Genomic DNA, 26,180 nt, shown 5'->3' with positions numbered 1-26,180 from the left:
ATACTGCTCTGGAGTACAATTTTGGGATGCTCGAACCGACCTCTATGGATCACTTTTTATAGACAAAAAACATCGCCATAAAATAATGTGTATCACTGCAGCCAGTGTTGTGGTACTCGAAGTTGGTCTTGGTCTCGAGACCGGTCTTAAGACCATTTTTTTGATGGTATCGGTCTCGTCTCTGACTCGACCGCATTTGGTCTCGGTCTCGGGCTCTGAGGACTCTGCATTTTATTTCAAGACCAGTCGAGACCGCAACTGTGAAAATATCACTAAACGTACAGCATACTGTCCAGTTTATTTAACATCTTTGTTTTCAGTGGATGCAAAACGCACCGATTAAAATCCAAGCAACTACGTGTTTCTGTTACTCCCCCCTCCCCACCTTTCACTCGCGCGCGGCGCTCCAGGACATGCGCAGTGGTTTTCTCTCAGCTGCAGAAAATGTTTGTCTAATCGTCAGTAATATAATAGCGCTGCATAAATAGTAAGAAATCCGATGGCCCTGTAACTCGGCATCGCTTCGCTTTCACAGACGGTGGGGACAACGTCTAACTTTTTTCGTCACTTAGAAAAGTAGCTCAAAGAAGGTAAGCTCCGTTAACGTGATGTTAGCAAAGCTAGCTGTACAGAGACACATAAGCATTTGTGATGAAAAAAAGTCACTCACTGCCTGAATTATTGTGCGGAGGTGTTGACTGACTTGTCGCATATATGGGACAATGCTATGTCCAAAAGTCTGCAATATAGTGAGGTGACATTCAGAAACAGTCGATTCTTCTCCACGGCTCTTTACTTATTAGATAGGACTGGAGTGTCACTCACTGAGAGCCGTTGTTCTATCAGATAGCCATACACTGTCAGAATACCATACATGCAGTGAGTACCATGCCTGCGCATGCGCATTAAGAAGTCCGACCATCAGAGGAGTTGTGAGTTCACCATACGCAGCAAGTTATGACGAAAATAAGTCATTAAATTGTTTTCAATGATAACTATATAGATATACATGTGTTGTCATGGTTTCAAAGTGTATTTAAAGCAGGGTCTGGCTGCAGCTGGAGTCAGCTGCAACACACACCCATGTAAAACTCACTTAACCGCTAAGTCAGGATGCCATACAACTGTTAACAAAGTGTATGACGATCTACGTGATGATTCTATGTTGCTGATTAAATGAAATCTTATGGTAATGATGTGTCTGACAGATATAGCCGGTGTTCTATCAGATAGCCATACGCTGTCAGAATAGCATACATGCAGTGAGTACCATGCCAGTGCATGCGCATTAAGAAGTCCGACGGTCAGTGGAGTTGTCAGTTCAGCATACACAAGTTATGACGAAAATAAGTCATTAAATTGTTTATAATATGACATAATATGATAACTAGATAGAGATACATGCGTTGTTGTGGTTTCAAAGTGTATTTAAAGCAGGTCTGGCTGCAGCTGGATGCCATACAACTGTTAATAACCAAGTGTATGATGATCTACGTCATGATTCTATGTTGCTGATTAAATAAAATCATATGGTAATGACAGCGTATGCATGTCTAAGCTAAGCATACGACTATCTGACAACGTATGCTGATCTGACAGAACACCGTGAGTTCGTGCTAAGCGTATGACGATCTGACCTGACAGAACACCCGTTCTTTGTTCTAGTAATGCTCTGTGTACACTGCATCATTATTTTATTTAATTATGTACATTGATATTTAAATTAACAAATAACTAAAACACAAGAACGAAAGAGCACGCAGAGCATGCACATTGCTCTTTGATTGTTTTTGTTCAAAGTGGCAACTGTAATGTCTGCCATGGTGTCAGACTACCTGGCTTCATGTACTGGGATAGAGAGTGAAAACAGTCACGATGAGCGCCTTCTGCTTGGTTACTTCTTGCTTGTTGCTCCTTGGTCAGTGTTCATAGTTGAGTGTTATTTACCATCAGGGCATTGCCTCAATTGCTATGTTTAATGGTGCAGACAGTGGTGGTTTCTTACATGAGCAATATGGGCAAATGCCCAGGGTGTTATATTTTTAGGGTTGGCACGAGACCATCACACATTGTAGCACAGAAATGGCATATTTAATATTGGTAAAATGTATTAAGTATTTAATATCTAGGTGTTCTTATGGGAATATGGATATTTCAGATTATTTTGAAAAGGAATTGTGATCATATTTTACATTTTATTGTGTCATGTAGCATGGGCCGCTGGTCTTGGTCTTGACTCGGTCTCGACTTCCCTCGGTCTTGGTCTTGACTTGGTCTCGGACCCTAAAAGTCTTGGTCTTGTCTTGGTCTTGATACACTCTGGTCTTGGTCTTGTCTTGGTCTCGGGTTAGGTGGTCTTGAACACAACACTGACTGCAGCGGATGTCCCTCCCCATGAGAGTAGGCCGACGCTCTGTGGTGGGCATCCCTTATTTTGATTTCTGAAAGGTGGCAACCCTAAAATGGAGTCTTGAAGGAAATAGTTCGGATGAAAATAATGTAGCTTGCAAGAGGATAGTTAAGGAGGAATCTAAACTAATCATAAAGTTTAGGAAGGAGGATGAAGTTATTCAACTCAGAAGGATTAAAGCCTCCTTTAGCGAACAAGTAAAAAAAAAAAAAGTCACTTGTACCGGTTGTTGACGGAGAGAGCTGCAAAACACATGAAAAGTGATCCCACCGGTGGGATCGTCGGGTGCCTCATTACTCAGATTTGACTGTAATATAGATTCAATCTGATAGGAGAGTACGCTGCTAACATAAAGTCAAATTAAATAAATAACAATAAACGGTCCAATGAGGCTCATTGGTCTGATTAAAAGTACCTGTTGAAAATAACATTTAAGCAGGTATTAAACATGCTTTTTATGACGCTCATATTTTCTGTATTAAAATGTTTTTTTCTTATTTTTCTGACTGGTCCTTTTTGTCATGTTTTTATTAGTGGAAAACTGACTAAAATAAAGAGTTGAACACATCAATCTGTCTGCAATTAATCTTTGTAATGTGTTTGACTTGTTGAATTGAGTTACTGAGAAAATATTTTAATAATATTCTAATTTATTAAATGGTTTTGTATTTTGTAGAGATTTTTGGGATGTGCATTTAGCTTTTAAGTTTTAAACATCAACATGATTGAAGTTATGGATTTAAACTGAGACTTGAATAGTTTTGTGAATTGTTAAAAAATGGATGATTTTGACTCACGGTGTTCTTTCTTTTTACCACAACTGTACTTAATCCAGCCGCTAGATGGCGATAAATGTGTAAGAAAAAAGAAAATGAGTTGACATGAAGTTAGCATAAGTGATGTGCTTTACATAAATGTGGATTAATTTATCAATCATTAGCCCTAATATACACTGGCTCAATTTGATTATGAAGAAGTGTTTTTATTGGATCTTTTAGAAAAATTTTTACTAATTAGACAAGGAATTAAACTAAGGAAATAATTCTCTTAAACCAATTCTAAGAAAACTGGAGCAGGAAAATAAATGTAGGAAGTGGAGATCATAGCTAAAATCACAGACATGTCACAAGTTTAAAGTTTGTGTTTGTTCCAGGTTTTCATTTATTTACATGAAGTAAGTGATGGTGCAAACAAGAGATAGTTTGGACTGATATTAAAATCTTTTCTTGACTGAGTTTTGCTCTAAATCTTTTGTACACAAATAAAATGAACCTCAGGAAATAAGATAACAGACTAGGATGTATCTGCAGTGTTGTAAGATACTCGATTTGACTCCCCAGTTTTCATCCACACAGGCTGGAATACTCCACAGAGACAGTGAGACTCCATTAAGAACCCGACGCTTTATGAATATAATTGCAGTAATTAGATGAACGGATCCTGTCAGGCCATCTACCTGCTGTTTGTCTTGGCAGTGCAGCAGATCCCATCTCCTCGACCCGAGCTGTAGACCGGAGACACACACACCCGGCTGTTCGGAGCGAGGTGGGCAAGTCGGACTGAAGACAGCGAAGGGGGAAGGTAAGCGGTGGAGGGGGAGCGTTCTGACTGGGAGTTCTGGGAACCTTTTCTCTCCCAGCTGACCCAGTAACCTTTCAGTCCTTCTGTGTTGGTCTCCCAGGACGCTTGAACCTCATTCCCTTCCTGCCGATCTGTCAGGGTCAGCCGGAGGTCGGTCAGGGCGGGCCGAGCTTCTGCAGGAAAACAAACACACACACACCAGTTTCTGTAATGCAGGGAATAAATAAATAAAACACTTTAAAACTGACAAAAGTCCACAATTAACTGTGAGTCACTCTGTTATTATCTCTGGGTTGGATTAGTGTAAAGCTTTGTACCCCGGGCTAGAACTTATAAATCGTCTCTTCATTGCCTACAAATCATCCAAAATTCAGCAGCTTGTCTTTTAACAAGTACTAAAGAATAAGAACACATGTCTCTGGTTCTGGCTTCTAGGATTTATTTTAAAATTTTATTGCTTACTTTTATCATTTAAAAAGCTTAACTCCATCATATTTCTGCATTCTTAACATCCACACTCTAGTAAGAGCACTTTGCTCAACCAACCTTTTTCTCATAGGGTGCGTTCACACCAGCAGTGCTTAGTCCGCTTTAAACAAACTCTGGTTTGATTGTATAGAAAGTCCAGTTTATTTGGGAAGACGTGAATTCGCAATCAAACTCCGTTATGGACTAGAAAAACAAACTCTGGTCCGCCTAAAAACCTTCGTCTCAGTTCAACTAACATGAACTCTGGCACAGTTTGAATGGATTGGAGACCAGTCCAGATGCAGGAAGCGGACTGTACCTCAAGGCATGCTGGGTAAATGTAACCAAAACAAATGCAAGAGTCTAGCATCAGCGGGACAATGAAATGGCTTGTGGATTTTACCAAAGACAGAAGAGAAACTCTCCATCACTGAAATCTGACAACACTTCAATTTTGTTTTCATTTTGTGAAGAAGGAAGTTACGCTGATATCTTTTTAGGAGGGTTTTGTGTCATTTCATTTACTGGTTCTTGGTGCAGCGCCACCACAGGCGAGGAGGGGAACAGTTTTTTCAATTTGTTTGATTTGACACAGTGCAGTGTGACAGTGAACCACACCAGCTGAACATGTAACAAATGTTGCAACATTATCCTCAGTTGAACCAGACTATATCAGGTGTGAAAATACCCTGATATATTCCTAGATTTAAGATAAAAGTCAGAGGTGACCAGAGTTTTTCAATTTGTGTTCCTCATGTCCGTACTGCTTTTAAATCAAGACTCATTTTTTTCTTTGAAACAACATTTGTTGTTTGCTATATAAATAAATCGACACTGACACTGAAGCAGGAGCTGGTCTTGATGCACCAACCTTCCTGAGTGCAGGCTCTCACAGACATGGCTCTCTCCTTTCCATCCCGGTGCAGAGCGCTCACTGTGATCAGGTACCGAGTGCCTGGCTCCAGGTTCCTCAGAAACACAGAGCTTTTCTGGTTGCTTACATCCACAGTGTGAACGCGACCGCTTGGAATCGCTCCGTACTCCAGAGTGTATCGCTGCACCCGGTCCGGCTGCAGCGGGCCCCAGCTGACACGGACCTGACGGGGACCAGGGTCCGACAAGGTGACCTCTGCTGGACTTAAAACATCTAAATGTAATGATGAAAAAAAAAAGACATGCTGATTTTAAAACAACCTCTTGATTTAGAGTTAAGATGTTCGCTGTAACTTCAGTTAATTTAATAAATGCAAATTAGGTCAAAAGTTCTTAATTAGGCTAAATTTGTCTTAATTAGAGTCAAAGTCAATTATTTAATTTGAGTGACCAAGAGAGTTTCATCAGGATGCTAAAGTTAAAGTGTAAATTGGGATAAATTGAGTGTGAAAAACATTTTTAAAGAGAGCGATGCAGAAATCGTTGTGATTAAGACTTTACTCATGACCCCTTGTCTCCAACTCTACTAGTATAAGTGAGACATTTTCAACTGGTTTTCAAAAGTATAGATGTGTATTGTTTTATTTTAATATTCTGCTTCATTTATGAACTGCAGCATCTCTAAGCAAATGACTGCGTTTTGTTGATGGAATGGTAATAGCCAAAAAATAAGCTTAAAATTGTAGAAATCGGATAAAGTACCTCCTTTTAAAATGTGGTTAGCTGAACATAATGAGATCCTCCATGTGGAGACAATAATTCATTAATAAATTATGCAGTCTCTTGCAGCAGGTTTTGAGCCATTTCATTCAGTATGAGATTGATCCAAATGCACAGTCTGTCTCTTAGTGTGTCACTCATGCCTTTATAGACAGGCATTATGAAGTGTATGTGGTGATTTTACATAATTGTTTGTTGCATTGGTGTTTTGTTGTTTGTTTTGTTTTATTGATATCATTATGTGTGTTTTTTCTTTGTCCAGTAATCTGCTGCACACACATATTCTTATTATTCCATAATTCATGTATGTTTCACATTGCAAAAACTTAATATATATTTTAGAAAACACATTACTCCTCTGTCTTTTCTATGGTTAGTAAAGGAGAAGAAAGTGTAAATAATAAAAAGCGGACATGTGATTTTTACCAGGAAGCGTGGTAAACTGCACAGACAGTGTGCTGTGCAGCCGCTGGTTGGACTCGGGCCGGAGGGAGGCCGTGTACATTGTGTCGGGCTGCAGCTGGGTTAACTCTGCCTGGCTGGAGCTGCTGGGGAGAACCGTGGTTTTCCCAGAGTGTTGATCATCCACAGCTTTATAGCTCAGCTCATAGTGACCGCTGTCAGCAGCCAGAACAGGACGCCACTGCAGCACTGCACTATGGGAAGTCAAGCGAACCACGCTCAGTCGTTCTGCACGAATGATTTCTACAGATTAAAAAAAAAGATGTGAAGACAATAGAATGTACTTTCTAACCATATGTATCATTTTTTAGCCTGACTTTTGCCTTTCTACACAGTTTTGCTTGATTCTAATCTCTCTTCACAGCTCGGTCTGGGATTTCTCCCATTAAGTTGAATTTCTCAATCAGCAAACAGGAGAAGTTTTGAACGATGACGTTTATTTTCTGCATTGTTTTGTAATTGGAGTCTGCCTGTAGTTTTGGTAATGGCAGGGGAAGAAGTGAATGAAGCCATTCAGGCCGTGTTGGTCACACTTCCAACTAATGGGTCAAATTTAAAACTTCAACAGAGTCCACGCCTCCGACTCCAAGAGCCCAGACCGTCTGTATGGAGCAAATAGCATCTGATGAAGGGCTGTTTTTTTGTTGTTTTTTTTTACCTGGCTAATCATTTATAGTTAATTACACATTTAAAAACACACACACACACACATACTGATGATGGCCTCCCTCAGGTCGTCTGTGATGATGTCGATGCTTTCCATGTCCACAGAGTACAGGTGTGACTCCAGTGGAGGTGTCGCCACGCGCTGCAACACCCGGTGGTTGCCATGAATCGTATAAACAATTAACACATAAACTCCCCTAGCCTTCAGCTCAGACATCGCCTTCTCCACGTCTCCAGTCTGGACTCCGTCCGTCAGCCACAGCAGCACCTTGGGCACGTCCCCGTCTGCCTCCGACAGCAGCCGCTGCGCCACCTCTATGGCGGCCTTCGTGTTGGTGTCTCCCTGCTGCTGGTTGACGCTCTGCAGGGCTCTCAGCAGACTCTCCTGGTTGCTGTGGACGTCCAGGCTGAACTCCAGGTGAGGGGTGGTGCCCACCAGCAGCAGAGCCACCCTGACGTGGCCCCGGCCCAGGGTAAACGGGTAGAGGAGGCTGGCGGCAAAGGACAAAAAGCTAGAGAACTCAGAAGTGGTAACGCTTCCAGAGGAGTCCAGCAACAGGAGAATGTCCCCTTCACAGCAGTTCAACTCTGAGGAGGACAGAAAATAAAATTATGTAATAACATGTCAGACTTAAAGCTATCCTATTATGCTTCCTTGAACAGGTTAGGATGTAATGTCAATTACATTTTGTACAGAAGTTCATTGTTAGGTAATAATATTTTAGTCAGGTCAGTTCTGCCTATTTTGAGCTGTTTCAGGGCCTCTTGTCACTTTAAATCCTAATAAACGTCTGTTGGCCACGCCGCCCAACTCAACCCTTACACTCACAAGTGAAAATGGCTGCCAACAGACACACAATTATACAACCATATATCTTTGAAAAGCAGAAACAAGCTCTGAACAACCAACAAGAATGCAGCAAGAGGCTTCTGGATGGTAAATCAACAACCAAACACTTGTCTTTTCCAGCAGCCACTGAACATAGCATACAGCGGTCAAACTAGCCGGTCAAACATTCTGGAGTTCCCCTTGGGTTGCTAGGTAACGGGGCTGTGCTGGCTGGGGTTGCTAGGTAACGGTGCAGTGCCTGTGGAATGCTAAAGTTTTGAAATGGTTCATTTTTCAAACTCCAACAAACATTAACTTGATGCCCAAAAAACAACTGGGTGTTTTTTTTAGCTGAGACCAAAATGGAAGTATAAAAATGCGTAAAATTAGATTTTTGATTAAAAGTTTATTTTTAAAAGTAACTTACAAAACTGATATTTATGTATTTAATATTTTAGTAACTTTTGACCACCAAAACAATATTATTGACAGGATGAAAATGTATTTTTCCAACATGAATTAAACTCACAGCAAGCTGAGTCAGAAGACGACTGAACCAAGATTAGGATAATTTATCCAATAGTTATTTTGGTTTGAATCAAAATGGGACAGACCTACTATTATTTTTCAAGCTGTCTAAAAGTATAAGGAATATCAGCTTTGAAGAAGCAACGACACACTGAACTGTAAAAGCTGGATGAAGATACAATCACTTCCTGTTTACGCTACATGGAAATAATTTTTTTTAAAGTGGCGACTAATGAGGTGTCGTTCCTCCTCATTATACCACACACTAGCTGGAATAATAAGATATAGCATTACAATTATATATATATAAGAAACTGAACAGATTTAGCATCAGAATAATGGCTGATCTTATTACTTTCAGAGGTGCAGTTATGGTCCCCAAGGAGGGATTCATATAACAATGAGATGCATCAACAGGAATATGAGCCACGAATATCAACACATCAGAAAATACTGGAGTTAATTTGAATTTAATGTTGCTACAAGCAAAATTTTGCTCCTGTAATGAGGAAGCAAGGGATTTGATTAGAAAAGTCAATTTATCACATAAAAGTGGAGGGAAACTAGTTAAATATCGAGGGGGAGAAATGCCTGGCAGGGACTTTTATGCAGCAAATCACAGTTTTGTGAGATTTTAATCTCCAGGTTTCTCTGTCTCAGCCCATCATTAAGTCACACCACTGAATTTTCTTAGTAAAAGTCATATTTTGTTGAATTTAGTACATTTTCTCAAATCAATTCAGACTCATACAGTTGAAACCAGATGTTTGCATACTGTATTCAAATCTACAGCTGTATAAACTATTTTGGGGATAGATCTACTGTGCCTTACTGTACTATATACTATATACACTATACTTATTTCAAGTGAAATTAAACCAGATCTCATGACATTTTAGTGTATTTTTAAATCCCGAGTGATAATGATCTTGTACATTTCAAACAGAATCAAATCATCCAATAAACCAGCTAAAGCTATTTTCATAGCTGTAGGTAGACATGTAAGCTTTGTTATCACATGTTATATGCCTCCCCATTATCTTTAGTAAACTTATTTTATGTTTATTCATTTTGAGAAATATCCAAACACTGAAATAAATCTTCCTTTCCTCTTTAAAAGCATTTCAAATTCTCCAGAAAAGGTTTAATTTATGCTTCAGATTCAATTAACTTTACTACTGACTAAAGAAACTGATTTTATTTTGATAATCAATGAGCCTGATTTCTGTCAGTCTGCTCCTGGCAGCTGTGGCTACAATGTACCTTAGTGTGTGAATGAAGTGTGAAGTGCTTCAGAGTCCTCTGACTTGAAAAAGCACTACATAAAAAGACAGGCCACTAACGAAAAAAAAGTGTTTAAAAACAGACTGGTAGTTTTAACTCCATAAAGTATCAGTTCAACATCAATCTGAATAAACTGTCTTTTGAAACATCAGGAGAAAAATTAAAACGGGCTTAGTGAAGGGAAACCTCAGAGGAAGTACAGAGACAACACATCGCATGCATCCCGTTTCTTGGTTAAAATGCACGCAGAGGAATTTTCTGCTCTTTGCATTCCTCTGCAGAAATGTTGAGGTGAATGAGTTCATGTCTGAGCGATGTGAGGATGTCATCTGCCGGAGAACCGGCCTCATCTGGTGCCAGGGCCATCTGCCACAGAGGACAGCAGCAAAGATGAATGAAAAATATGTTAATGATCCTGTGAAGCTCACAGAGCATTCATTCAAAATGCACTGAGATCAAACACACAGATGCTAAACCATCCTGTCCATCTTAGACTAACTTCACCTCCAACTTCTCACCTTGCAGAAGGTGAGAAAGCACAAATTAACAATGTAGTCTATTCATTTCATGTGGAAGAAATGTAAGGTTCTGAGACAAACTACTTTCAAGCTGGAACTCTCCAAGCCCATCGCAGTTTTTTATGTAAATTAAATATAGTATCTCTAAGAGTAAACGTGCCTCCCTCCACTCCTATTAACATTCATATCTAGCAGATTTGCATCAGAATATATGTTTTTCTGCAGACTTGCAGCTTTGTTGCTTGGACAGAAATAAAATGAAATGATCCTGGCCTGGTCAAAAACAAAAACACAGCAGTAGATCTTACTTGTAGGTTAATATGTAGATGTAAAAACACAACCTACTATCCACAAAGGTCAAGGGAGAAGGCAGTGGTCCAATTGTTTTATTCTAAAAATCCCAAACGTTTTAAAGTTGAATAATACAAATACTTTTAATTATAATCACGCTTTATGGTGTAAAGGGGCAGTGATGTGTTTTCCAGGCACATGGTGGCATTTTATAACACAATCAAGTAACTATGTTTCCTTCAGTTGTTATAAAAATGTTATGTATATTAAATATGACTTAACGCCTTGAAATTGGGCCTCTGTCTCTTTAAAAACTCCTGCTCTTTCTTTTTTTCCCTCTTTTTTTTTACCAGTGTTGCACTGAGAAGTAGCTCCTATAATGAGTTCAGCAGATGTGCTAATTGCTGCTGGCTAGTCTGAAGGAGTGAGGGGAAGCTCAGAGGCTTGGAAACTAAGGAGGAGCTTTGTCTTGAAGATGATGCTGGTCCAATCAGATATTTTGCACAGGTGAATGGTTGTCATGGAGATTAAAGGATTTGTCAAGCATGCATGAATCATGGTAACCCTCCAGGTATGTTTCTGATGAGGGAATGACATGAGAACATGACATAAAGGTCGACTTATCATGATACTGCCCCTTTCTATACATCTGCCTTGCTTTGTCTGAGCTTTAACTAATACATATTAATACTACAAAACCATAATATTTAAAAGAGATATAATAAACAACAGTTATGAAAAAACAGCAAAGATTTTTAGGTCTAGAATGTGACTGTAAAAAGCACTTTAGCTTAGAGTACTTTAAATATGTTCTCCATCTGAGATATCCTGCAGTGACTTCTGGTAATTATAATTATTACAGATAATTTCACTGATTAGATCACAAAGTGTTCTCCTTAATTAAATGCCCGTTTAGCACTTATGAAGTGAAGCACAACATTAGAGCTCTGAGTCAGCACTGTCCAAGTAAAAACTTGCCCAAACCAGACGGTGATGAAATGATCTGTTGTTTCATAAAGGTTGGCGATTTTTAACCAGCATTGCATGCAAAGTTCAGTGGAAACTTGTCTTCAGCCTTTAAATATTTCTCTTGCTCAATGATCTCTTGTCTTCCAAGTTTTTAAATTTTAGCTTGTTTAGCTAAGCTGAGAAACATTTTATAATGTCTCCTAATTCAGTTTATCAGTATAGTAAACTTTTAATATTTAGGATTTATAGAAAACTTTTAAAATTTCTTCGCATTTTGTCACATTCCAACCACAAACTCCTTTATGTGGTAAACCAAAATCAACCAACACATAGTTTGTGTTGGTTGAAATAAAGTAATGTTATTTATTTTTATGCAAATAGAATTCTGAAAAGTGTGGTGTTAAAACTTTCCATAAACATCTTTCACTGCAACTAAAACTGTATTTTTTTCTACATTTTGTTCATTCTTTTTGGAAAGTCCAGTTGTATTCAATCAATTAGAAAATTACTGAAAATAATGTGTTCAAGTCTTTATTTCTGTTATTTTTCACTTACAGCCAATGAAAGCAGGACATTTAAGGTTAGCATGTTACATCAGACCAATACGAATAGTGGGTTTGATTAAAGATATGAATAATACCTGCTTAAATATGGTTGTTATTTCCAAAATGTACCTTTAATGTCACAAACAAACCTATTGGAACCAATTTACTGAATGTGATTGTAGCTCCAGCTTAATGAGATAATAAGCCACAGATTCTCTTATGGAAGAAGGTTTGGGCTTTGACTAGACCATTCTAACACATCTGCTTTGCTCTGAACTATTACCCTGTATCTCTGGCTGCCTGGTTAGTTTCCTTTTCCAGGAAAAGGAAAAGGAAAGGAAGCAATCTCATCTCTGGAGGGATGACATTGCTTCTCTCCCAAGGCTGCACTGAAAATAACCCCGTTTTTAAATTATGCACAGTAAAAGATAAGAGAGCGACTTTTCCACCTGGATATTTATGCAGGATGCTTTCTGCAGGCCATCGGGCCGCATCATCGCAGGCTTGCTTTTCCATCTCAGGTTTTTTTTTTTTTTTAAATCTCCAGTTTCGGATACTCACCTGTGTCCGGTGAAGCAGCCGTCTGCCTGATGCTCTGCTGCAGCATCGCGAAGATAAAAATACAGCGCAGCAAAAAGCTTTTCATTTTTTTTCCCCCACGAAAACTACTAAAAGCAGTCGGGACTTTGATTAGGACCGTCGCTCACAGACGGTTCTGTATTTAATCATCATGCAGCTTTGTCACCTGACCTTCTTCTGCTCATTTTTGCACTGCAGACACTTTAGTGCTTCATCTCTTTCACTCTTAATGACTGAAGCTCACCTCCCGGCTCACTCCTCCCACATTCGCAGGTCCCGGAAAAACAAAACGGGATTATTCTCCGCCTCCTTCTGCGCTCCGGTTTGCTTTAATCCAAAGGTCATGGCGCTCATTTCTGAGCAGACGAGCTCCAGGGTTGAAGGGTAACGATTAAAAGTCTGAGGGAGTAATTTCCACAGGAATCTGAGACACAGCACAACATTTTATCTTTAAAAAGAAAAAAGAAAAAAATCCTTGAACTAGATTATTTTTTGACCATAAACTTGAGCCTCAGTAGTAAAAAAAAAAAGTGAAAAAGACAGACAGCATTATAGGGCTCCACAAATAACTTAAATCAAAAGAAGGTTTTCTCAGACCTGCTGAGGGTGGCTTCAAACCGCATCCCTGTTCCTGATATGAAGTTGAATGGTCGACTCAGACGAAAGCATCAATTATTAACTTATAGTTTGTGTTTCTGTGCCTGAAAATATTGTCAGCAATCAACAATGAATGTAAAATGAATTTAAATTGTAGACAAACTAATTCAATTTGAAAAGTATTTTATAGATTAATTAGACACTGTGATATACAGACGTACCGAAAACCTGAGCATTTTGCAAAACATCGCAAATTTTCAAATATCAGCAGCTGCATCATAACCAGCAGCTTCACCCTTCGGTACTAACATTCATTTATGTAAAACTTCTTTGGCCAAATGTTTTTAAAGAGATGTAGATCTACAGAACAAGCAGGTGTCAGGTGGATGTTTCTCTCCTGGAACAGAACAACCTGAAGATTCACTGCACTGTTAAAGGAAAATACTCCCACATCATGATGCTGCCTCCTTCACTGTGTGGGTTTAACTTTAAGCACTTGGTCATCCTTAACGTGCAAAACGTTTCAGCTCATTATGTGAATGACTTCATATTCATGTTTTATTTGTGTTTATTCTGTTTAGCTGTGTTCCTGGCTGCTTGTCGCTGTGATACATTGACACCAGCACCAAAACCCAGCAAGCATTAAGCAGGTAAAACTCTTAAGACTGAGGAAACTAACAAAGATTTTCACTTGGTGGATCAAAACCAGGCAGCACGAAATGAAGAAACAGAGTCCAAGAAACAAAACATAAAGCAGAAAATTTACTGAAAACTGCATTTAAACTCACAAATGATTTCCTTCAGCTGTGCAAACATTAGCCAGTCTTGGACATGTTGATTGTTGTTTTAATTGTTCTCTTCTTTTAAACTATATATTTTTTTAATTCCTCCGCAGACTAATTTAAAGATTCAATCGTCTTTCTGAATAGCTCATACAGGTGTCTTAGCATGGCGTTCACTCTCACGCCAAACAAAACGTCAACAGAAACCCTTAAAAAGTTATTTGCATCTGAAGTGATAGGCTCGAGTGTAATTTTAGCCACTTTACTCACCAATAAATGGGAGTAATTTCTTCACCAGAAATTACAGTTTTTTACGGCTCTGCAGAAAACTTTAAAAGGTTTGTTTGTGTGTGAGAGATAAATGAGTTCAAGCAGCTTCATGAAGGTCAACTGTGAGTAAAAAGTCAAGTGTGATTCGGTCCCAACACTCCTGCCTCTTCATAAAGAAATCACTGTGTTGTTGTGGACAAAAATGTTGTTAAACATCCGTTTTATTAGCAAAGTGTTGATGATTGCGTCAACTTATTTACTTTAGATTAATGTGCTGCCATCTTTCTCTTGCTGCACCTGTTTTAAATGTAAGGATCTCACCAGGAACTTTGACAATATGCAGCTCATCTGAGCTGCTCTTATGACGCTCAGTTCTTAAAGTTTAACTAAAGGGATCGATAGGAATCATTACAAGTCTAGATTAGAAAGGAAATTAGTCAGGACAGCAACATTCATCCTCTGTTCTCATCCGGCATCCAGTGCGTGTCCGGACCTGCAGCATCTGCAGAGCTGTGAGAGCAGGAGGCCTGGAATGTCCCTATGCAGGAGAATTTCAGTTTACAGACAAACATGCACATGAGCTTTAACACATGGATGGTTTTGGATGTACTTTTAAAGGGGATTTATTATGGAAAGTACATATTTTCCTTTTTTTTTTTACTTCCATTTGGGAAGCAACGCTTCCAAAAATAGCTCAACTCCTTAAAATCAAAACACACTGTGGTTCTTTTGGCAGTAAGTTAGGCCCTGTTTGCACGACAATGATCCAACGAAAATGGAATTTTTATTCTGTTTTTGTTGGATCATTTACATGAAGACGTTCTAATTACAATCTTTGTTTACACAGTAACGGTACACATCGAAAATGTGTAACATGCCACTAGTTGGAGCTAGGTTTTTTGAAACTAAGTGCGCATGTGTTTTTTTTTTTTTTTAAAGAAGTTCTACTTGAAAGCACGTCGATTCGCGTTTCCCCATCATGTACCGTTCTCCCAGATATTGTGCGTCTGATTAGGGCGCAGTCGGAAAAAAGTGGGATAACTTTGCTGAAACACGTTGTTTGAGCTTTCACGGTGTCCGTAGTTCTCTGGATAAGAGCGCTTAACAAGCAAGTTCTTGTTATGATCGCTGAAGCAGCCGTGTGCCACCTGGGCGGTGCGGAGCGGTGAAGAGACGCTGAGGGAACCGTATCTGATGGGAAACACAAAATGTAGTAACACCAGCATTGTCAGTAGTTTCTTCTTCTTCTGTAGATTGTAGGAAGCAGCTATGTTTTGCATCATGAGCTAGGGATTCCCTGACACAAAAGATCCATTTACTCTGTTTACAAGACAACGGACACCGGTACGTTTCAGAAACATCGCACTCTGGAACCCGTTTTCAATCTGTGCCGTTGTCAGAGAAAACATTCGGTGGTTTCATGTAAATGTACAGTACAAATGCAACAAAACTCTTCCGTTTTCACCCAAAACTGTTGTCGTGTAAACAGGGCCTTAATATTTTTGTATCAGGAAAATCAGTTGTTTTAAAAACCTTCCAAATATAATGTTACTAATCAGTAAGCACTGATCCTAGCAACCCCAGTGAAGCCCAGCCGGTTACCTAGCAACCCCAGTGAAGCCCAGCCGGTTACCTAGCAACCCCAGTGAAGCCCATCTTATTCAACTGATCTTTTTAAAAATTTCTCAAGATTAAAATAACTTTCCTTTTTTTTTTTCTTTTTTTTTTTTTTACCTTAAGTTGAGCTTTTCTTTTGTGTTTCGACATTGTTATTTTGCTATTTAAATTGTGTCTAAAGGGGGCTATTATGGAAAATTGACATTTTGCATGCTTTTATATCTTTTTGGGTGTCTTTGGGTCTCAACTGCTTCTAAAACGCTAAAAATATAAGAAAAAGAAACACCCAGACATTTTTGGCAAGAAGTTAATGTTTTTTTGGTGTTTGGAAAACAAGTCGTTTCAAAAACCTCCCGATTGTCACCGTGCTCCGTTACCTAGCAAAGCAAGTTTCTTCAACCATGTTTGGTCAGCTGGTTTTACTGCAGTATAATGGCTGATGGAAAAGACAATTGCTTTGTTGTTGACTTACATCCAGAAACCACTGGTTGTATTCTTGTTGGCCTCTGATGGGTCATAAATACCCAGATTGATGTGTGCTTTTCCTTTTACAAAAATCTGTTGTACCATAAAACTTTAATCTAATTTCTGTCTTATATGAACACAAATCAACATAATCTGTATCCGTATTTTGATGGAGAAAGAGTCCCTCAACTGCTGCCGTCTTAAGAAATGACTTTCTACCTGAAGGACAAAAAATTCATTAGCCTTTAACTGCAAGAAAATGTGGCTCAAATTTAAAGTATTTTGGATGCTAATGTGAAAACACATAAACTAAATGATGTGAAACGGTCAGATGTTCCTTCAGGCATCATCAGTTTTTTAGTGGACTACCTCTGAATTTCAGCCCAACGCCTGAAAGACAAAAGTGTCTGAGGTTCACAGAGAGCTTGGTAATGACGGTCTCACTCTTTGCTGTGTTTATAATCAACATTTTTCATTATAATCCCCAGCTGACTGATCACAGAGGGGAAGTCCATTAGCTACCTGCAGATGTAGATAAGCAGGTTGAGCGTTTTTAAATCTCATATCGCACAGATACTTTGACACATATCAATGATGTGAGGAAAGGCTGTGGAGAAAAACCTCAAATTTACCCATAAAACAACAAAAAAGATCAATATGATGCTACTAAATTACACTTTCTTCAGCTCCAGGTGGGAAAAGGCTTCAGAGATGCTTTCTTTAAGTCAATGTGTAAGAGCTGGCAGAGAGGAAAAGGTCCAGTTTGAGCAGAAACCAATCAATTAATCAGATTTAATCGCAGCTAATCAGCATTGAGATGCTGTCAGGAATGCCACTGCTTGTCATTCAGTGGCCTCATTTATTTAGTTGATTAATTTAAATAAACGTGATCTAGATTATATTTTTTTCAAGATTACTATTCCATCACTCCATGTTTCTGTTTTCACTTAGATCTACAAGCTAACCTCATAAAAGTGTGTTGTATTTATTTGGTTAAGATTTTTTTTTAATGAAGCATAATTGTTAATTTGGTTTTGATTCATTTTTTGATTATTTCCTTCTTGTTCATGTTCAGAAATTGACTCCAAACGTGCTTCAAAACAATGTTCAGTTATTTTTTATTATTTTAACCAGGTAGCTTTATTCTAACATATTTTTCCAGCATAATTACACAGGTTATCTCATCATTACATGTGGAAAAGTTATTTATATTTTTTTACGTGAAAAGCTTTTAGTTTATCAATGACTTAAATGTACAAAAAAATAAGAACTTGTGTGTTTTTCTATTTGGTGAGGAGGATTAAAGAAGCCATTTTGTCCAAACCTTTTTGTTCAGTCTGAAGTGGATGATGGTGAAAAGACGACAGCTATCAGCTTCCTGCTGTGTTTTCTTATTACTGTTCCTCTTTTCTTGTCATTTGACCTGCGACTCTTCTCACTGCATCTGTCACCAAGTACATCTTCACCTTGCCGTCTCCTCTTCATCAGTCTGACTTTCATCTGCTCTCTGATGAACAAGCAAACCAACCAACCATCTTGATCTGTGGGTCTCACCAGCATGACCAGCAGCAGGAAGAGGCTGATCCTTCTAGAAATGCTCTCTATTTGTCCTCTTTCACTGAATGCAGCTTTACAGCAGACTCTTTTTAACCCTGAACAGTTTAAAATGAGTAAACATGTTCATTACTTTTTTTGGAATAAATCATTCTTAGATGATGAGTTTAATCTGCTCAGTTCTGCATATTTTGAGCTCCTTTTAGGCTCTCTTGTCACTTTAAATCCTAATAGGCTGCTGACCAAACATCCTGGAGCTCAGCTCAGGTTGCTAGGTGACACACTGGCCCTGGCTGGGGTTGCTAGGTAATGACGGAATGTTGATTATTTTTGAAATGGCTACTTTTCCCAGGCACAAGAAAACAGCTTACTGCCAAAAACAGCTGGGTAGTTACCTGTAAGCTCTCTGTAGGTTTTCAGAAGCAGTAGAGACTAAAATGGAGGTACAAAAATGTGCAAAATGTGAATTTTGCTTAATAGATTAAACACGATTGAAGTAGCCAATTGGAACTGCGAAACACAGAAGAAAAGCTCAACTTTATGTCTGTCTATATACATACATATATATATATCTTCTTTCTGCTGTGTGAAAATAATCAGTTAAATAAGATTAATAATTTAAAATCCATTTAGGAAACAAGCAGGAAGCCAGTGTAGTGATAAAGATGCTGGAGTCTTTTGTTTTCATGTTTATCTTTTTGCTCAGGTCAGTTTGCCCTGTAACCAAAATGAACCCTCACTTCATCGCCGTGTCCCTTCCTGCTTCCATTTCATACCTGAAAACAAACCGTCTTCCTCTGAAGCCTCGGTCCTTTGTTTATCTTTTATTTTAGTCAAGCATTTCCTTAAAGTATATAGTCATAAACAATGCTACAATATCATGTGCACTTTAATTTCATGTGACATGAAACCGTTTAATCAAACCTGCAGAGCAAAACAGTACAGCCTTATCTTTAAAAAGAGTTTAGGGCCACTTCATTGTTTCTACATTCACTTGTTCATTAAATCTGTGTGACTCATCTGTTTGAAGCAAAAATATTTAAATATTTAACGCTGAATAGGAGAAAAATTCAACCTTATTTATCAAACATGAGGACAGCAAAGAGTAAAGGAGTGGGAGACGGCAGATATCTGAGCTTGATGAATACCAGCAACAATTTACCTGACGTTATGTGTGCACATGGAAACCTTCATTTAACTTGATTTATTGTGTGAAAAGAACGTGTGCATGCCCTAATCATGCAAATCACAACACACTTGCAGATGTGGAAACAAGGAATTAGTGTTAAAACACGCTCAACTTTAGGCAGAAAGGTGTAGAATAAAAAACATCTGGAAATGTAAAATCATATGTAGCTTCAAATATTAAGTCAACACAATACTCTGCATTGTTCTGAATATTTATCTAATGCATGTTTAGGTTAAAATGACATTCAGAATTACCTAATATATTACTCAAAACATTTATATCTTTAACCTAAAAGATTAAAATCGTCTTGCATCAAAATAAATTATTTAGCAGGGCATTAATAGGACTTCAAAACCCAGAAATCTGTAGAGTAAGATGGATGTCAGGATGCAGAAACCTGATGGAGGGAAATTCATCGTCTACTGACGGATACAAACTTCTTCTTCTACGACTGAGTGATGAGGTTGAACTGCGTCCAGGAGGAAAATCCCTGAAGACAAGGTAAAAATAACATAAACAACAAAATGTTCACAACTTATAAGAGGTAAAAAAAACAAAACTCTCTCCAAAATCATTTCAGATGTGGCCCATCGTCAGCTCACCTGAATCAAATGAATCGTTCATCAGCGGACCTGAACATGAGGAAGTGATTCAGTCGTCTGAAGTCGTTTAAATCTGAAGCTGGACACTCTGGCCTAGTTCATATCTGCTCCTCTTGGCCGTCAGTCACCAAAACCACTGAGTCCCTGAAAGTTGATCAAATATATTCCTTCAGCTGAGGTTCAAGTTGCTGCCACACGCTTTGTTATCTTGCCAATGAAGTCGGACTGAATAAAAACTTGCTTTAAGTGGGTCTAGACATGAAAAGGGTTTATGAAGTCCTGCCAGACCCATAAACTTGTTGCTTTTAGTAGATGAGCAACATGCAGACAAAAAAACAAAACAAAAAGAAAACATTTCTGCCTCTCTAACTAATTTATCCAGAGCTTCAAAATCTGAATAAACTTAAAAAAAATAAAAATAAATCTTATAGTTTTATGTCCCTATGATATGTAGAATTAGAATATTCTTAGGTTTTGCACTCAAAAGTGTGACAATTATTTATTTTTAAATAAGGCAACAAACCAATAATTATTGTAATTTAATATATCATAAAAACTTAAACTCTAAGTAGAAACTGTTGATTTAATTATGTTTAAATCGATTAAAACCTGGTAGTTCTTAATGGGTAGAGCTTATCAATTATTCAATATTATTGATTGACTGATAAAATATAATTAAATTCTACTTAGTAATTTAGAGCTGATGGTATTCATACAGCAATAAGTAAACTGTGGTTCATAAAAATTACAACTTTATAAAGTCAACATAGTAATATACCAAACCACACAGCCATTTTTAATGTTTCCAAACCACGAAGACGACGACAGGAAGTGGTTTTATGATGGCGCAGCGTGTTTGTTAATGACTTATCATATAAACAAACTTATTCCAATGATTTTAAATGCCTTTCTTGTTTAATGGAAACAACAAAGTTGTGTTTTTTCGACTTTAGCGTAATACTGACAAGTTTTTGGGAACATTTGTGATGGAGATGCTGTAGAGTGACAGTGGAAATTAACATTTATTTAATAATAAATGAGAAAATATCAGTTTTTTCACAGAGCTCTCCCTTTATTTCCCACAAGTTTAAAGCCTGGTAGCCCAAGATGAAGCCTTTTTTCCTTTAGTTATGTAAAGCACCTTGAAATGCCTTGCTGCTGAAATGTGCTATACAAATAAAATTTGATTGATTGATTGATTGATAGAATAACACACATGCTTTTATTGTACCTTGCAGTGTTTGTCACATTGATTGCTGTAAACCTTTTAGCATTTCTTTTGTTCCCTCACAATGGACGGCATGGCACTCTGTGTTCTGCCGCCCACTGCGTCCCAACCGGGTCCTGCTGTCTGCAGTTTCTATCCGTCATGGTCCAATCAGCGCCAGGCCACACCAGAGACCCAGGATGGATCTAATCAGCTCTGATTAACAAGACAACAGCTGCAGAGCAAAAACCAGAACCGCAAAACCAAAGCCTGAAACAACAGCACCACACTTTGATTCTGCTTTTCACATCTGTTTTTATTTATTATGTTTTTATGTGATAGAGCAACACAAAGCAGCAAAATTATCAATTCACAAGAAAGTGACACATGTACAGCAGTATTCACACCCCTGTACTCTGACACTCCTAAATGAAATTCAGTGCAACTGGTTGCCATCAGGAGTCAAATGTGTGTTTTAAAGGGATCGTATTGTGTATTTTCCAGCTATGTAGCGACATGTTATAGCACGATGAAGTAACTATATTACCTTGAGTTGTTATACAGAAATATTATATACAACTAAGAGTCCACTGCACTGAACCCCATTGAAAACCTCCTGGTTCTTCCACCAAATACTGATTTCTGAACTGAGTTAAAACATCAGTTTTGTTGTTCCTAAATGAATGTGAACTTGTTTTCTTTGCATTACTTGAGGTCTGAAAGCACTGCATCTTTTTCGTTATTTTGACCATTTCTCATTTTCTGTAAATAAATATTAAATTTTTGCTTGTAATTTCAGAGACATGTCAGTAGTTCATAGAATATAAAGACAATGTTCATTTTACTCAAATATAAACCTATAAGAAGTAAAATCAGAGAAACTGATCATTTTAAGTGGTCTCTCAATGTTTTTCCAGAGCTGTAGTCTATATGTCAAACATAACTTACAAGAAAATTGACCTGGTAGTTTAGCGTATTGAAATTGGGCCACTGTTTCTTTAAGAAGCTCCTGCTCTTTCCAACACTTGACCTTCATCATGTCATCAAGACATTCCTCTATTAACCCTTTAACAACATTTTTACCAGTGTTGCATTAAGAAGTAGCTTCATAGCGAGCTCAGCAGATTCACAGTTCCACCAGATGTCTGCTAATTGTTGCTGGCTAGTCTGAAGGAGCGGAGTGGGCGGCTCTGTGAGGCAGAACCTCAGAAACTCTGGAGGACCTGCGTCCTGAAGGTGGCGCTTGGGAGCTGCGTCCTGAAGGCGGCGCTTGGTCCTACCAGGTATTTTGCACAGCTGATTGGTTGCCATGGAGATCAAAGGATCTCTCAAACATGGATGAATGAATCAAGGCAACACTCCAGGTATGTTTTTGACAAGGGAATAACATTATAACACAATATAAAACTAAAAAAAAAGGCCCAATTTAAAATCCATCTGTTCTGTGAAGACCTCAGTGGTTTGTTAGGAAACAATGATGAACAAAATAAGAAAATAATATGCAGTAAATCCAGATGTAGTTGTAAGATGAAATGTACAAATGAGATCAAACCTCCTGCTTAATATGACATTTTCAAGCTCATTCCCATTGAAGCAAAGACAAACAGGAGCAGAAATCGCATGCTGGGCTGGCGACAGACGTGCTGCAGAAGCAGGTAAAACCCAAATGAACACAGAGCGTTCTCCTGAATGATCAACATCTCAGGCAGCAAACACTCAAACACTGAGGATGGCTGTTTTCTCAGTTTTCTGGCCCCATACTGATGTAGCCAGATCAATAACGCTCCCCGCCAACAACATAATGACTTAGAAAAAACTTTGTCTCAAATGTTTCACTGAAACTGTGGGTTCAGTTCTTTCTCCAGTTGATTCTCTTTTAATCAAAGCTTTAATAATGCAGAAAACCTGATAGTTAATGATTATCTGAGGGCCTTCAATCGTTTACAGAGAGAAACCTGAAGTCAATGCATTGACCATGCAGACGTTGCTGCAACCAGAGAATCAAAGCAACGCAGGATGTGTTCACATTTAATCGCCTCTAATACAAACAGTTTTTCTAAATAAAGAGATTCAGATGCAGAGAGACGTGGTTAGAGTAGCCAAAGATTATAATCAAGTAAGAGAAGCCTTACTTTAATATGTCTTTACTCAAAACATTTAAAAAGTATTTGATAAAAAAGCTATACTGTGTGATCTGAACATGTGTGTTAATTTGTAAAAATTATGTAATCAGACACACATAAATATAATTTCAATATTTTTGTTTTATATTTTGACTTAATGTAACTTCAGACTTTATTTACAGAGCACTTTTCATATAGTCCGGAAGTCAATATATTCACCTGAAATGGCCCAACAGGCTCAGCAGAAAGAAAATTACATTAGAAACTTTTAAAGATATAAAAAGACTTATATGCATTACTGCCTGCACTGCAAAAACACAAAATCTTTCCAAGTATTTTGTCTGCTTTCTAGTGCAAATGAGTACACTTGAAATAAAACAAAACTAGCTTACAAGTAACTTTTCAGTGCAATATAGTAGCTTGTTTTAAGTAAATAATTCCTTATCATTGATTTAAAATTATTTATAAGTGAAATAATCTGTGATTATGTGATTGTGAGAGGCAAAAAAAAGGACAAATATTAAAGTGTCAGGATTTTCGGGGCGTGTAATATCTGTCTGCAGCAGATCTCTTCTGCTTTGAGAGCAGGAATGTGCAAACATGCCCTGATGTGAGTCTAAACAAAGAGCCGCTCTGTCAGCAGGACAATCTGAAAAGCTTCAGCTTCTCCAGAGCGCCGTCACAAAAACCACGACACGTCCAACATGGAGGCGCTAAGACCCATAGACATAATATAAGACTTATATTATGTCTATGGGATCTAGCAAGGAAACTGAAACCTAGAACTTAGTGTGCCGTTTACCGAAAAGAGAAAAAATCACAAAATAAACCAGGAAGCAAGGCCAAGCAAGCCAACAGAAATAAACATGAATAAAGGAGGAAGTCGAATATATAATACAGTTTCTTTGGCGCAAAAATAGTAACTGCCAAATAAAAAATAAGGCTGTGTTAAATTCAGTAAAATCTTCACTTAAACGTTTTTTATGCTACTTTTCTTTATATCACCCTGTTTTCCAGCTCAAAAATTGGCTGCATGTTCTGTTGTGAGTATGTGTTTCACACCGGAAGATAAATGGTGGCGCACAAGCTTCTTCTTCTTCTTCTCATAGACATAAGAGTAGACCCCGCACTGGCCGCTCTGGCGCAGGAAATACGGCGGCCATCTTGGAGCGGTATATCCTCCTACTTAGCTCAATCAAAACAGCAGAAGATGCCTCAGCACTGAGGGATATTGTTGTTCTGATCGATGGATTATTGATGTGAGGGCTCCACAGACAACATTTCACAAGTAAGATGGACATATTATTGTGTATATATTGTGATTAGAATATTACTTTACAGTATTTATGTCCACCGGCGAGATACCAGCTAATATTAGCCACAGTGCTTGGTGTTATACGCGTTCAGCCCCGCGATGAAGGCTGAGTTTCCGTAAATCTAAAAAAATTAATTATTCTCTAACATTGACTTAGATTATCTGACACAAGAGCCTATATTAGAAATGAAACAATATAACACATATTATAAAACTTATATTATGTGTTATAACATTCACCGGCAAAGTTTACACAGGTGCTCAAGACTATTATTTATATGTAATTCTTTCACTAGTAAGATGCATCCCAAATCTTCAGTTTTTGTTTTGAAAGTTTCCTAAAGACACGATGTGAGGAAGAAGAGGGAGATATCTATAAGGAGAGACGGATTCACTGCAGCACGGATGAATCTCGCATCGGATTTTGGACTCAATCTCAGCTACGAAGCTGAAGTTGGTTTCCAATTCCAGCTTCCAATAGCTAAAGGGCGATTCCACTTAATTTTTCACTACTTTCCGCATCTTTAATCAACTCTAGTTTAAAAACTAAGCTATTACACCTAGGCACTTGAAACTTGGACTGGATTATTCTCTTCTTCAAACTGAATATTTAAAACCTTGTTTGTGATTTGTGAAACCTTTTCCTGATTTGTGAAAACTCAATAAAGTTAGATTTTCACCATTTTTGGCACCTCTTTCATTACTAGAACTGCTCTAATTAAAAAACTACAACTCCTAGACACTTCAAACCTGGACTAGATTATTCTGCTCTAATAGCAGAATATTTAGAATCATGTTTGTGATTTGTGAAACTTCACTTAACAGACCCCTGCAAAAGATCTTTCCTTCCAGCAGCCATCACCATCTAGAGCCTCAGATCTGTCCTCTCACACACGTTCAATTACTTGAACCAAATCTTTTAAACATGACTTTAACTCTTGCCAAATCTAAATCTAATCTTATGTAGGAGGTCCCAAAATCTTCAAATATGTTTTATTATTATTATTATTATTATTTATTAAAGCTTTTATTATTAGAATATGTTCAGTTTGATCTCCGTCTTTGTTGATCATCTTTAAACTGAATACTTTTTTTATGCTTTGGAAATAATTTGATTTCAACTTATTTATCAGATTTTTATAATCTATATATTTTTGTTTAGGTTTTTTTTTTACTTTTAAATTCATTTAGTTTACAGTAAATATTTGCATGTTATATTTCTATGTATTGTCGTATATAGATCAATTCATTATCTCTCTGCCTGACAAAATAAACAACTTTTTTTTATTATTGGCTGCCTGATGTGACATTGTTTCTGTCCCAGATTCCATCTCTGATTGGTCGTTAAAATAAAAATTATTAATCTGACTAGTAATGGGAATAAATACTAACATCATTAGTAAGAGTTAATTTAAGTTCAAACATGTAAAACAGAAGGCAGAGAAGATGATCATGTGAACGGGCAGCTTGAATGAAAACAGGATGTTTCCAGTGAACGGTGAAGCTGCTCTGTGATAAAAAATAATGATTCACTGGAATAATCTTCTCAGTTTGGGTTTCAATGGAACATATTTAACACAATTAAAGTTAGGTTTTATATTGAGGAGAGAACAAATGCTTAAATCACAGCAGAGCTGCATTAAAATTACTAAAATTGAACCTTTTATTTAATCAAT

The 26,180-nt window shown here is 37.8% G+C and overlaps 1 protein-coding gene and 2 long non-coding RNA genes across 3 annotated transcripts; 1 reads left to right on the top strand and 2 right to left on the bottom strand.

Moving 5' to 3' along the window:
* Positions 1 to 3,547: 3,547 nt before the first annotated feature.
* Positions 3,548 to 13,556, bottom strand: LOC106910458 (von Willebrand factor A domain-containing protein 1-like). Its single transcript, XM_014977096.2, has 5 exons — positions 12,766 to 13,556; positions 7,289 to 7,828; positions 6,539 to 6,817; positions 5,331 to 5,606; positions 3,548 to 4,164 (listed from the first exon to the last, which is right to left on the bottom strand). Exons 1-5 carry the CDS (start codon positions 12,848 to 12,850, stop codon positions 3,863 to 3,865), a joined length of 1,482 nt encoding a protein of 493 aa, XP_014832582.2. The 5' UTR covers positions 12,851 to 13,556; the 3' UTR covers positions 3,548 to 3,862.
* Positions 13,557 to 18,952: 5,396 nt separating this feature from the next.
* Positions 18,953 to 20,287, bottom strand: LOC106910460 (uncharacterized). Its single transcript, XR_001416345.2, has 2 exons — positions 19,860 to 20,287; positions 18,953 to 19,747 (listed from the first exon to the last, which is right to left on the bottom strand). It is a non-coding gene; the product is annotated as an uncharacterized LOC106910460 (long non-coding RNA).
* A 3,969-nt stretch (positions 20,288 to 24,256) lies between these two features.
* LOC148159662 (uncharacterized) lies at positions 24,257 to 25,184 on the top strand. Its single transcript, XR_015762957.1, has 2 exons — positions 24,257 to 24,477; positions 24,839 to 25,184. It is a non-coding gene; the product is annotated as an uncharacterized LOC148159662 (long non-coding RNA).
* The last annotated feature ends 996 nt before the right edge of the window (positions 25,185 to 26,180 follow it).

Source organism: Poecilia mexicana, unplaced genomic scaffold (genome assembly GCF_051168715.1).
Source record: "Poecilia mexicana isolate PSO_F unplaced genomic scaffold, ASM5116871v1 scaffold_5, whole genome shotgun sequence".
Taxonomy (NCBI): Eukaryota; Metazoa; Chordata; class Actinopteri; order Cyprinodontiformes; family Poeciliidae; genus Poecilia; species Poecilia mexicana.
Note: the sequence above shows the minus strand (reverse complement) of the source record. Positions and strands in the feature narration are given on the sequence as shown.

What these genes read in the sequence shown, in the direction of transcription:
- LOC106910458 (XM_014977096.2), bottom strand. Translation starts at nt 12,850, where the DNA reads ATGAAAAGCTTTTTGCTGCGCTGTATTTTTATCTTCGCGATGCTGCAG. An exon ending in CCTGAGGGAGGCCATCATCA is followed by an intron (nt 6,818 to 7,288) that starts GTATGTGTGTGT and finishes TTTAATCTGTAG; the next exon opens with AAATCATTCGTGCAGAACGA. An exon ending in GCAGTTTACCACGCTTCCTG is followed by an intron (nt 5,607 to 6,538) that starts GTAAAAATCACA and finishes CATTACATTTAG; the next exon opens with ATGTTTTAAGTCCAGCAGAG.